Below are 12,944 nucleotides of genomic sequence, written 5' to 3'. Positions count from 1 at the left end.
TTGTCCTTTGGCTTGACAAGGACACCGTTTCACGCAATAGTCTGGAGGATGGCTGTTTACTGTACTTCCATGTTTGGCTCCCTCTACCACGTGGAGAGTTTAGTTCGATAACATAGAGCAAACCTGAGAACTGCATGTGTCTTTGTCTTGCCTAGACTACACCTCTGCCCCCATTTCTCCTGCATCGGACTGCTGTCTCCTTCAAATCTTCGTTTAGAAATATCTTCCTAAGGACCAATTTTTGTCCCCGTGGGAAGCTCCTGACTTGCTGCACTGAGGCCTTTCAAGTGGTCGGCACCTTGTACCGCATGCTGGCTCCTCCTATGCCACGATCTGCTTGCAGGCAGAGGCCACTGCTCATTCACCACTCCCTTCCTGGTCCCCAGCAGAGGCTTACCCATGGCAGACCTTCATTATTATGTTGGCACAAATGCATTACATCATTTGTTACTTCATTGAAAGTCCTCAGTAGAAATAACATCCAATAATTTTCAGATTTCTCATATTTAATGCCAAGCTACACTTAACGGATTGCAGATCGGTTTTTCTGCCTCTCCTATGTTTAAGGGCCCTTGCTGAGAGACTAATGAGAGACTAGGAGCCCTGAAGGTCTTCAGGGAAAAGTCTCCAGTGTTGAGCCCAAGACTACTGTACCAACTCCAAAATCAGGTGCCTCCAGGAGCCTCAGGAGCACCCACCCACATGTCTGAGGTGAAACCTACCCACAGAGCAGTGTGAAGGCCACTTGTTATCTGTGGTTTTTTTTGACACTGATGTTTCAAATACTAAAGTACTGACATACTGTCTTAAAAAGAGATACAAGCATCTCAGGCTTTAAAGGCACATGACGTGGTTTTACAAACATAACCAATTAATAGATGAAATAATGCTCTTGGATAGGTTGCATAAATAATGTTCTTGTGAAAGGAAAGGAAGAGCTGCACCCCAAGATTAAGGGTGAATTAAGAACCTGGGATGGTGGATTTGCAAGGTAGTGAGCTCAAACAGGAAGTGGGATCAGACATAAAAGTGAATCTTGCGGTGTTTTTAGAATTAAATGGTACCTTTACAGAGAAATAAATGGTTACCTTTGTTCATTAAAGTATTGCCTATTCAACATAATGTTTTGTCATGTGAGTTATGAGTGACATTCATTTTACTTCCCAGAGGGGCTCTGGTGGGTGCACCATCCGCACAGGGGAGGGAGGCCATGTGTCTTAGAGGGGGTGTGACGACATGTCCAGCATCTCATGTCCTTATGTACAGACTAGCCAAGCAAGATGCTATCTTGGACCTTATTTGACCAAAAGGAACTGACTGTACTCAATCTGAGTAAAGAATAAGAAAACAAAAACATCTCTCAAATATCCATGGACCTATGAGATCTGCCATCGTCTTTGTAGAACATCAAGGCCTGCTGGTTTAATTAACATAAAACTGTCAGCAACTTCTTATTAGGTTGATAAGGGACACGCTTCCTTTGAAGTCTGGCCAGTCCACTGATGGACACCCCACACGGACCAAGTGAGCACCGGAGATGGCACTATTACATAATAAAGAATGTAACTCTTCAATGCACAAAGGATGGACAAGGCACGGGCCACGGATGGATTTGAAATGTAACAGTTTGGTGAAACAGGACAGTTGGAATAAAAAAATAAAAATAATCACTACTTGTGGTAATACTTTCAACTAAATCCCCTTAAAATCTATTTAGGTCTGTTTCTCTTTAGGTTTCAGGAATAGTATCCTGAAAAATGTTAGTTAATTTCTCATAATCAATACTCATAAGCTTAACCAGAGTCCTTCAAAGAAACAAGACTAAGTACAAGTCCCATAGTATACTTAATATTGAATAAAGCAAAATAATAAACTTCTAACAGATTATTACCAGAGGCTTCTAAAATTTTTAAAGGCTAATTTACATGCAAATAACAGGGGTGATGGGCTTCCAGAGTAGATGATTTTTAAGTCACAATGTCTGCAGGTTGCTCTTTTGTTCTCTTTGTCTTTGAAGGATTTGGATCAAGAACAGAAGAAAAGTTTGCTTCCAGCAGATTCTAAGAGTTCCCAAAATGCCTACAGAACCTAAACTAGGTTTGACAAATTTTTGCCATCCACCAACTCAGAGGCAGACATTACAGAAGGAAATAGTTCATTTCCTGAGGATTCATATTTATGTTGCATGGGATCTAGAACTTCCAACAAAGCCTTACTTTATAGGAGTTTCAGTTTATGTTTGCATAAGTATGAGGCTTGGAGGTGCCTGCACGTAATAGCAGTGGTATGCAGAGGTGATCAATCAGTGACTAGGAACTTGTAAATGTTCTGAGGGTCCTTGATAGACATGAATTTTGCAGTTATGCAACCTACCATAGCATAGTCACTCCAGAAAGCGAGGTCTTAAAGAAGCCTTTAGGGAATGGCATAATTGCCTCTGGTATATTCTGAAATTTCCAATTGCACAGACAAATCACTGAGCAGAAGCTAGGCCAGTACAGCAACCCAAATCCTCAGCATCTCTGGGGACAATTCCTGACTCTCTCTCAGAAATTTCTAGAACCTGGACTAGAACCTACAGTGTTGGGTGTGTGGATGCACCAGCCACACCCTCATTTCTGAGCTGATTTGCTCACAGGGGCCACGTCTAACCAGCACAGAAAGATGTTCTGAATGCTGGCATTTTTTTTCCCCAAAGAAGATACTGAGAAAAAGCTCCTGAGGAAAAGATAATATTCCCAGACATCTCTAATCATTAAAGAGGCCATCCATCTGATTGTTACCGGTAATTAGCCCTCTTTAATAAAAAATTTAAATGATGTGCTTATAAAATGGATGCATCTACTTGAGGAAACTATCCAATTTCTCTTCACTAGTTATTATTTCTCTCCTCTGTGTGTCTGCAAATTTTCCTCTCTACTGGTCTTAACATCACTATTTGGAGCCTAAGACCCGATTCCTGACATTGAGCTGTGGTGAAGGAAAAGAATGAGGGGTTTCTCTTGATTTTACCTTTCTTCTCTTCTGCCTTTTCCTCCAGAGGTGGTGCTTTTTCAGCTAGAGAGCCATTACCTTCTTCAGATTTTACTATATTTTCCTCTCGGGTAGATTCCTCTCCGATGGGTATCATGTGCCCGTTTGAATTTTCAAAGTTAACTGTTACATCTCCATCTAAAATAGGGAAAGAAACACCTAGATGTCTAATTGGATGGCTTTCTTAAAACCCAACTTTACAGTTAGTAGGACTGTGGGGTTCAGGTTTCAGGCCCTGGGAACCAAATACATCCTGTACTATTTCACCGTGTTTTACTAAATAATTCATTCAAATGAAAGAACTAGAAAATCCTTCATCTTGGGAGGGAGCAGCTATGGAGGGGGCATCCAGATGCCATTCAGATAGTCGGATGGATCAGCCTAATGATAAAATAACCTCGGGCAGCAGAGTCCCTCTCTTCTTGTGCTTAAGTTTTGTTGAAGTCAATACTAGGAGTCTCTTTGTCATTCAGAAACTGAACCTAAAAGGAATAACCTGAAAAATGGAACAGACATTTTAACAAGCACCAAAAACACAGGGTGAATGAAAATACACACGTAACACGAAATGTACTTACACATACAAACAATTAGTGGGAGGATATGACATTTTCCCAGCACCACCATCTGCAGAATATTACCTCTATGATATGTTAACTTAATGCAGCAGTACAGCTGCTCCTCTACAGTCAAAGAATGATGGCAGCAAGGCTGATTATATTTTCAGTATCTTATTTATGAAAACATTAAAATGAACTCATGTGCTTTGTTATATACAACTGATCAAAGAGTCTTTAAGTTGGCCTAATAATAATTTGAAAATATTAGGGTAAAAAAATGCAGAAAAAGTAGTTACAGAACAATTTTTAAAATTCATAACTGAAAATAATATTTCTAATATGTTAGCTAAATCATAAATAACCAATTGCAACCTCTGAATGTTCACAATTATTAGGAGTTTCTAAAGTGAAAAGAGATTTTGCAGAAACTCTTCATTCAGCCACCAAAATGCTTGAAAAGATTAACCCTGGAAAATTTTAGGAGGCTTTGCTACCATTGCAAAAAAAAATAAAAAATAAAAATTAAGGAATTGAAGTTTTTACTGAGAAAACTTGAAGAAATGCATAATTACTGCTAATGTATACAATTCTGATTAATCTTATTTTGGCAACCATTATAAAACAGACCATCTTCCAAATTTTCATTAAATACTAGAGAATGGCTTTGGCCTCACAATGAAATCAGCTGGTCTTACTGACAAAAACAAGCATGGCATTTTAATAAGTAAAATATACATATCATAAAGTTATATCACATTCAAAATATAAAAGTTTTTGCTTAGTCATGTGACTTCCAAACACCTCTAATCTGACTCATGTATAAAAATGAAATAGACAATAATTGAAGGCAATGCCATTGCCAGTGCATCTTAACTATTTCAATAAAATTAAGGCAATACATTTTTAAAGAGTATGTGTCAAAACAAAAAGAAACCAAAATATTCTTATTTATTATTACAAGAACAAATTGGATTATCATATGATAGAAATCATTGACAATATGAAAGGATACTTACTTTGAGATATGAAATAAAGCTACTCTTATAAAAGAAAAACCGTAGAAAAAGAAAGCATATCTGTAATAAATGTAGAAGTTAAGAATAAAACAAAGGAGAACTGAAGCTAACTGGTGTGTGAGAAAGTTTTCTAGCTTTGTATACTACTTTGGAATTAAAACAAGTTAAGTCCTTAATATAGATTACGTATGTAAGTAAAATAAAAGCTCAGCAAGAGAAAGCAGAAGAAGACGCTGAGCTAGACGGCAAGTTCTATAAGAGGCCTACACCAAGTATTATAGGGGCATTTATATGCAAAGAAAAGGGAAAACTCAGAAAAGAGTTGTGAGATTAGAGTAAACCAAGAGCTAAAGCACACATAGAAATAAGAGGTTAAGCAAGGAGCATGAGAGGGTTGGAGGGCTTTCCCCTCTTTCTGGTAAACAAGTGTATGTGAGATATAGTTAATACAGGAACAGAGACCAGGAGAATATCAGGTATGAACAAAAGGTGAGTGACTCTTTAGAAGGTTAGAAAGTACACCAAGAGAGAAAAGGGAAGGAGGCTGGCAAGCAGGCAAAAACATCTACATGCCCTCAGGTTAAAGCTAAGGGAAAGGACAGAAGGGAAGACCAGAAGATGAGGACTGAACTTGGACTAGACCATCAACTTCTCAAGAGAGGCGACCAGTTCCTGAAATTTTAGATTAAAGTTAGATCTTGGTATAAAAAGGATAATTTAAAAGGAATAATAATAGCTGGGAGGGAGGGTACGGAGTTGGGTGGGACAAGGTCCAACCCAGGGTAGCTGGAGAGGTTTAAACAGTCTATCTGGCTCCCTGACGGAAGGGCATAATTGACAAGCACTGTCAAGAGCTAAGGCAATGTCAAGAAGATCAAGGCAAAGAATGAATCCTCGTGGCAGAGGAGAGGGGACTGTCACCAAGCACAGCAGCTTCCAGGCTCTGGCTAGAGCTGAAAACAGACTGAAATTATCAAGATAATTGTTTATGGAAAAGTGACAAAAATCTATTTTCTCCAGCTCTTGGCAGAAAAGGGGGAAAGACTCTATTTCCAATAGGCATCACCGGGAATGTCCAAGTATTAGGTAATTTCTATAGTTGTCTACAGGGACTCTGCAAAAGGTGAAAGTAAAATTCAGTAATTGATGACTTCCCAAACATTAAAACCTATTACATTATGTTTAGGTTAAAAATTGTTTTCTTCTTTTGTGTCTTAAAACTTTTAATGTCCAGTCTGCAAAAGGTAAATAAAAAGGTCAAGGAGGTCAGACTTTTGGGGAAATAAGTCTATAAAATTGTAATCCATCATGCAAATAATATAACAGGTTAGGAAGAATAAAAACAAAGCAATACTAAGCATTTCTTTAGATTGACAATTGCCACTTGTTTTTAGAAAAAGGACACTCTTTCCTAGCTACAATTTTTAATAAAATTTTAGATAAAAAATGGGACTTTAATCTCTATCTTTAATATTTTTGACAGTTTCAATCATAAATTTTCATTTATTTTCCCTCTTTTTAAAAATATTGAAATAGAGGTGACCAGGCAGCATTCAGCTGTCAATGGATTTGAAACTCCTCTCCTGCATCCAGAGAGATTAGAGAGGAGACAAATTTTTATACTGTGAGCCGACCTTCAAGGAAAAAAAAAATTAAGGATGTGTATTTTTTATTTTTAAAAGTCCCAGGCAGGAAATAAGTAGCTTCAAAGTAATAGAAAATTAGGGAAGACAAAATTCATTCATAAAATGGAGTGGAGAAATATATAACAGGCCAGAAATCAAAGTAAAATACCTAAAATTGTGAGGGCTAAAAAAAAAAAAAAAAAAAGAAAAAATCACACCACAGGTTTCAGTTAGGGGTGGAACGCTAAGCATTCAGCCACACTTGGGTTGATTTTGGAGCTGTGGTGCTTGTTGATGCTCCTGTATGAAACAGATGTGAACTTGTTGGAAGGTTTCCAGTTGCATTTTGAATTTGGAGGCATTTTGACTGGGAATTTACAAGCAAGTAGAAAACTTTAATTAGGCCTTGAGGCCCAAAATGGGAGGGGAAAAAAAAAAAAAAAAAAAAGTAGTATTCACTCCAGACTTCCCTGTTTTCTTTGAAGCAAGAATAAAATAGTAAAACATTTCCTAGCTCCACTTGGATTATTCAAACATTGGAAAAAGCGTGTCATTTGGATTTATAAATAGTGAATGCCAAAAGATGTTAATTTCTTTGCAAGGAACATAGATCAGGAGAAGAGCTCCAATTTAATAGCTTATTATTTGTTCCTATAAAAGTATAATAATAACAATTTACCCCAGTAAATGTTGGGGAGGGGGAAGGCAGGAGGTAAAAAACAATGTTGCAACAAAAAATTTATTCAGTTTCAATAGTAGTGGGAGCAATGAAAATTATTCAGTATTATTTACTTGGAGAAATAACCAATCTTTTGAGAGTCTATCTCAGTTTCCACCTAATTCTTATCTTTTTAGGAGAATAGAGAAAAAAGGGGAAGCAGATAGAGGTAGAAAAAAATACTTGGAAATAATTGTTAGTGAAAAGGTGAGAGACAGATCCAAAGAATTGAGAACAAAAAATTACTTGAGCGAATGATAAAGCAAATTAACTTAATTTGCCCATTCATGCCTTATTGATTGTACATTTGAGTGCATTATAAAGGACAAGAGAGGTATGTTTATCATCTCTTTTCTCTCTTTACTTTTACTGGTAGACTTGAGAAACCAAACTCAGGAGCCAAGCTAAACTCGGCACTTACGCAAACTGAGTTAACTTGCATGGAAAGACCTAAGCTCAACAATAGAGATAAGAAGCAGTCCCGTAAGTATTTGTATCTTTATCTGTTTCTCCAGCTACAGGGTACCTTTGTAGAGCTTTAGGTTTAGAGTGACATATGGTGAAGGATTCACCAAAAAGGTAATTGAATTTCTTTTCCAGAAGACCTTAGATTCATTGCAGCCCACAAAAGCATTCTGAATTAAAGCAAGATTCCCGTAGGGCGGCACTCACTGCTTTATCTCCCAAAGACCACGATCATCTTAAGTTTCAAAGGAAAATGAAAGAAGGACCAAAGAATGAAGGATCAAATTATTTTAAATGCATGATTAAGTTCCTCACCTTGATCAGGCAATTCCTTAAGAACTCCCCTTCTTATCAGCTCCTCTCTACTTTGTCTTGTGGATATCTTCCTTTCTAATACTTTTAAAAAGAATAAGCACATGTAAGAATCAAGTCATTGCTCAAAATAATTATGAAAAACATTCCAAGTACATTCATTCTGTTCATGGGAGGACTCAAACCCCAGTTTTTCTAGTTGTCTAACACAACAAGTGATTGAAGTCAACATAATTAGGACAAGGGCAATGACCAGAGCCCTTGGTCTGAAACCCAGCTGCTGGGTCTGGTCTTCAAATGATGGTGATGGGCCAAGAATCCAGAGAAATTATTTCACATCAACTACTTCTCACTTTCAAGTATTTCTTTCTTTAGTAATGATGCATTCTAAAACATAGGTTTTCATGAACATAAAATGTATATAGAGAAGATGTATTTTTACAGTAAAAAATCAACAAGTAAGCAAACTTTCAGTAAACATTCGGGTAACCCAGAGAGAAGAGATGACTTTTTCAGTGTTTTCTCTCTCACACATCCTATTACAAAAGTGCAACACATCAGATTTCTGTAACTCTTTTCCTTGCCATACTAGAAAATTATATAGTGTTCTTATATCCCCCCACATATCCCGTCTTAGGAAGATGAAGTTGAGTCATGCAAAGGGGTGGGACTCTCAACACTGCTTATTCTTTCTTCTGGAAGAATCTACAATCCAGTTACACCCTGTTCAAAACAGCACCCTGACGTAGCAAAAAGGGCCAGAGAAGGGGCGTAGGGCTCTTTGGGGAAGGACAGGTACACTGGGTAGTCGCAGTAGGACTGGATTCTGACCCTCTCTACAATTCCGACTCTAGACCTTCTAATCTGCAAATCCTAGAGACACCCTGGACAACACAATTACCCCAAGCCATGCCCTGACACACACAAACAGAGCCAATGATAACACGAAGAACATGTTTTTTGTTGGGGGCGGAGAGGGAGGGGGCTCCAGGTGGCCTGGAGCAAGGACACTTGGAAGGGAGGGGTGCTCTGGGGCTGGGAGCTTTGTATTAGGCACCAGAAAGTCCTCAATAAGTGTTTAGTAACACCATGAGCCCCAGAATAGCAACACTTAGTCTCTCTTGAAGAAATTGAACATTTTTCCTTTCTGATAACTAGAATTGGTGTGTTTATTTTTTAACCTGGTTGCCAGAAAGGCCAGGGTAAAAGTTGATATTTAACACAGATTTCATATGACAATTCATGGGGAAATCTGTTTCTCCCTCCTCAGCGACCTGACTTCATTTATGTTCTAGTGACCGCCTTTGTGCTCTTTGTTCTAGGTTTGGTCAACATTTTTTGGATAGAATCAGAATGTAAAACAACAAGAAAATGAATGAATAAGCAAATAAAGAAATAGTGGGGGGGAAAAAGATAACATCTTACAGGTTCAAATGGAGACACACACAGAAGCGTCCCCTGTTCCTTTAGGTTCCCCATCCACCCCCACCTCACCCACCCTTCCAGAAGGAAGTAACAACAGCTCACTTAGATGCTGGTGATCTCAGTGGACAAAGTTATCTGCGAGTGGGGGAGCCAGCAGCGCCTGTTCTTTTATGGGAGTTCTTTTAGGCAAAAGGAGAGCTGCTATTTACCTACAGCTTCGATGTGCTCAGGCTTTGGTCAAAGAGGAGGGAACCCCTGTCAGCACAGGAAGCCAAACAGCAACACCCACAGTGACACTGTGGGACGCTGCCGAGATTGTGCAGGTGGTTATAGGGCCCTGGCCAGGGCAGTCTCCCCTGGAGCCTACAGACCCATTCAAGCTTGACTGGGGCTCTGAGGGGAGGCAGGCCTCTTCCACGCCTCATCCCCTACTGCTGGGGTGGGGGACAGAGGCCGTGCTGCTAAGTCTGAGGATGCAGGTGGCACCCTGGGCCTGGGGATGAGGCCACATCCTGGGAGCCAACTGCACTGCTGACGCAGAATGCAGTCATTGTGGCGTCTGCCCCTTGCTCTTCGGGAACAACTTTCAATTGTTTGCTGCTTCTGTAAAGTGGCCGAAACCACAAAATGGTTGTCAGGAGTCCTAGATTCTAGCACCAGAACTTCCACAATAGTTGTATGACAGCGGGCAGTCTCTGTAAGTTCCAGGGCTCCTGATCCGTTATCTGGAAACCGAGGGACGAGATTCGATGATCCCTAAAGGACGCTCCCCCAGCTCAAATGCTGTGGGACCGTGGATCATTAATCAAGGCCTTTCTGTAAGCTCTGCGTTAAGCACCTTTCGAAATCTTCATTCTTGCTCTGAAAAACCATCTGAGAGCCCAGAATGCTTCTGTCTTTCCATCATGGATTCCAGAGCAGGCTTTAATTTTAACTTTAAATTTTCTGCTGCTTTAAAACCAACTTAATCTCAGCTAAAAATCCCTCCTCTTTCTTCCTTGTAAATCCTGGAGCTTTCAAGCAGCAGCTTGGCTTCCTGCCAAAACTCAAAACCCACAGCTTTGTTCCTTGGCTCTACCTCCTACAAACAGGGCCCTGATAGGAAAATGCCTCTGGCTATTTGTTTGGTCTTTGGCTGAGCACATTTTTAACACATAAAGCAGATAACTGTGTTTGGGGCCAATGAGAACAAACTGCAGGCGACTGAGCGTGGAAGGTATGTTGTCAGGGCACTAAGTCCCAACCACGGCTCTCCCAGAAGAACAAGTATTTCACTCTTCATCTTTTAAAATATTTGCCTCCTGTTTATATAGTGTCTGTATGTTTGCAGAGCACATTCACCGAACACTTTCATAGGCTCGGAAAGGTTTTGCATTGGAATGAATCTGAGAGTTCATTCTAGTCCAACAGCCACACAAAGCAAAAGTCATTTCAGGAACTTTCCTGAGACGTGCTCACCTGCTTGCACACACGTAGAGGCAGGGTGGGCGCTATGGTGGAGCCCCCTCTACAATCCATCTCCCTCATTTTTAGAAAGATATTCCTCACAAGGAGTCGAAATCACCTTAACCAAGCTCATGCCCCCCATAGCTCTAGACTAGACTAAGACATTCGTGCAGGGAAAACAGCCCGCGTGAGCTCCGTGTTCACTGAGAGCAAGGCGGGTTGCTGAAGCCTCCTAGAATCTGCTCCCAAGTATCTGCTCTTTGACTCCGAAGCTCATGCTAATCTTTGCAAGAACAGCGAGAATGTTGGGAGCCCCGCTCACAGCTGGAGCATAACCACTGCCGGATGCCGGAGAAGATGCTTCGCAGGACACTCGTCCCTGGATGAGGTGGCGAGGTCTGTCCATGAAAAGTATTCCCACCAGTTGTGTGCATGGCTCATGGTTACTCACTTGTATCCCAATTTAAAAAACATGCGTGATTTTTACACCAGATCAAGCGAAACTAGAGTTTCTGTTCCACACTCTGCACTGGGTGAGGTAAATGTCTGACAGTCCAATCCTGATGACAATAGCACACACTCCTCTAAGGTGTGAAGGATGTGTGGTCCCCGTTTTCCTGACTTCATGCTTAGACTCTGGTTTCTCAAGTATTTGAAAGGATCAACCTTCCAAAAACTCCCTCTGGCTGCCTATCTCACATTCAATAATATCTCAGCTCCTTGGCATGGTGTCCAGATGAGCCATAGGTTAGTCCTCCCTCATCTGTCTCCCTCCTTTCCACTCCCTCCTGGCTCTCTCTGCTCCAGCCCCTCTGACCCCCAGCTGGGCCCCTGCATGGTAGCCTCTGTCCTTATCTGGGATGCAATTTCCCCAGAACCCACTGGCTTACTCTATCACTTTCTTCCTGGTTCCCTTATTGGAAATCCATTTCCTACACACCCAGTGTGGAATAACTTGTTCCCCTTCCTGTCTTTATCCATCTTCCTACCCTGCAAAATATGTCATCACCTCCTGACACAGAACCTACTATTTTGTGTCAGTGTAGTCTTGACGAGAATCAAAACCCTGTGTTGCTTACTGCTGTATCCCCAACAGTGCCTTGCAGGTGGTTGGCACTCAGAAGATAGGTGTGTTTGTTGAACAGACGAATAAAAGAAAATAGGCTAATAATGATAATGGTCTTGTTTGCTGCCCCTTCCCTACCCCCAATCTAGGAGAAAGCAAGTGAGGCTTGTGGCAAAACTCGAAGAACAAGAGTCTTCTGTCTTCTCCTTCCTCTACTCTTTGGCTGGGCCAGCCGAGGGGAAAATCCTCAGCTCTCCATCCTATGGCTCATCTGAGAAAGGCCCCTGTATGCTCTGGAAAAGGGCAGTCATCATGTGTACAGGACACCAGCCAACCAGCAGGGTGTAACACACGCTCGGGCTCATCATAAATTACAAGTGATTTACGATGTCCTCTGGGCGCGGAGCCTGCATTCAGGAGGGGAAGCTGGGGCGTGTGGCACCAGCTCCTCTCTGCGGACGCACGGCCAGCACTTTCTACTCCTTTGGAAGCATCTGTGTGAGTAAATATTGCAGTCCACAAGCCACTGGTGTTTTCTCTTGGCCAGAAAAGAGAGTCCTAATGTTCAATTCTAACACCGTTTAATGACGGAACAAAATAAGAAGGTAAATAGAAAACGATTCAATGAGCGTGCCATGTTATCTGCTCGGTCCCGAGGACTGAATGGCCTCACTGTAACACTGGGACAGGAACAGAGGAGCGCTTGTCTGGCGCTGAAAGTGTTCTATAAGCCGGGCTTGGCTTTACCTCTCCTCAACAGTAGTGACAGAAAACAGGATGTCAAGAAATGGCCTCCTTTCTCAAAGACCCTTCCTTCACTAGCTAAGGCAGCTAAGTCGTTTAAAGAAACAAACACCGAAATGCCACCCCACAGGACATTTATAAGAATCTTCCAAAACATCTCAAGAATGTAAGGCGGAGAAATAAAGCCAACATCCCCACCCAAGAACACTCAGGGGTCTGTCTGGCCACTTTCTTGTTTATCCACACCACTCCCCTCCTCCCAGACCTACAGACTACGCTCAGGCCAAACTCCTCAGAACTGCAGCCACGCTTTACCACTGGCCCCGACGAACCCGTCTTCCCCTCCCTTTGTTTCTCATCTCGCTTTTTCACAAATCCGATGTTAAAGTCAAACTCCACTCCTTGCATTTCCTAAACATCGCCAGCACTTCCTCGGCTCCGTGCCTTCTTTTCTTATTTCTTCCTCCTAGAATTAGACTCTCTATCCACCTCTGGTAAAATCTTCCCTGGAAAGTTAGGTCCTCTTCACACAGC

At 41.2% G+C, this 12,944-nt stretch overlaps 1 protein-coding gene across 9 annotated transcripts in view; it reads right to left on the bottom strand.

The window, feature by feature from the left end:
- The window catches only part of PHACTR2 (phosphatase and actin regulator 2), a 170,808-nt gene that overhangs the window by 50,120 nt on the left and 107,744 nt on the right, over positions 1-12,944 (bottom strand). For all 9 annotated transcript variants that reach the window (XM_005859084.2, XM_014533898.1, XM_014533899.1 and 6 more), the window contains exons 3-4: positions 7,733-7,813; positions 3,013-3,171 (exon numbers count right to left, since the gene is read on the bottom strand). In XM_005859084.2, coding sequence (XP_005859146.1) covers positions 3,013-3,171; positions 7,733-7,813 — 240 coding nt within the window. The remainder of the gene's footprint in view (positions 1-3,012; positions 3,172-7,732; positions 7,814-12,944) is intronic.

Source organism: Myotis brandtii, unplaced genomic scaffold (genome assembly GCF_000412655.1).
Source record: "Myotis brandtii unplaced genomic scaffold, ASM41265v1 scaffold123, whole genome shotgun sequence".
Lineage (NCBI taxonomy): Eukaryota > Metazoa > Chordata > Mammalia > Chiroptera > Vespertilionidae > Myotis > Myotis brandtii.
The sequence above is the reverse complement of the archived record's forward strand: the minus strand, read 5'-3'. Positions and strand labels throughout refer to the sequence as shown.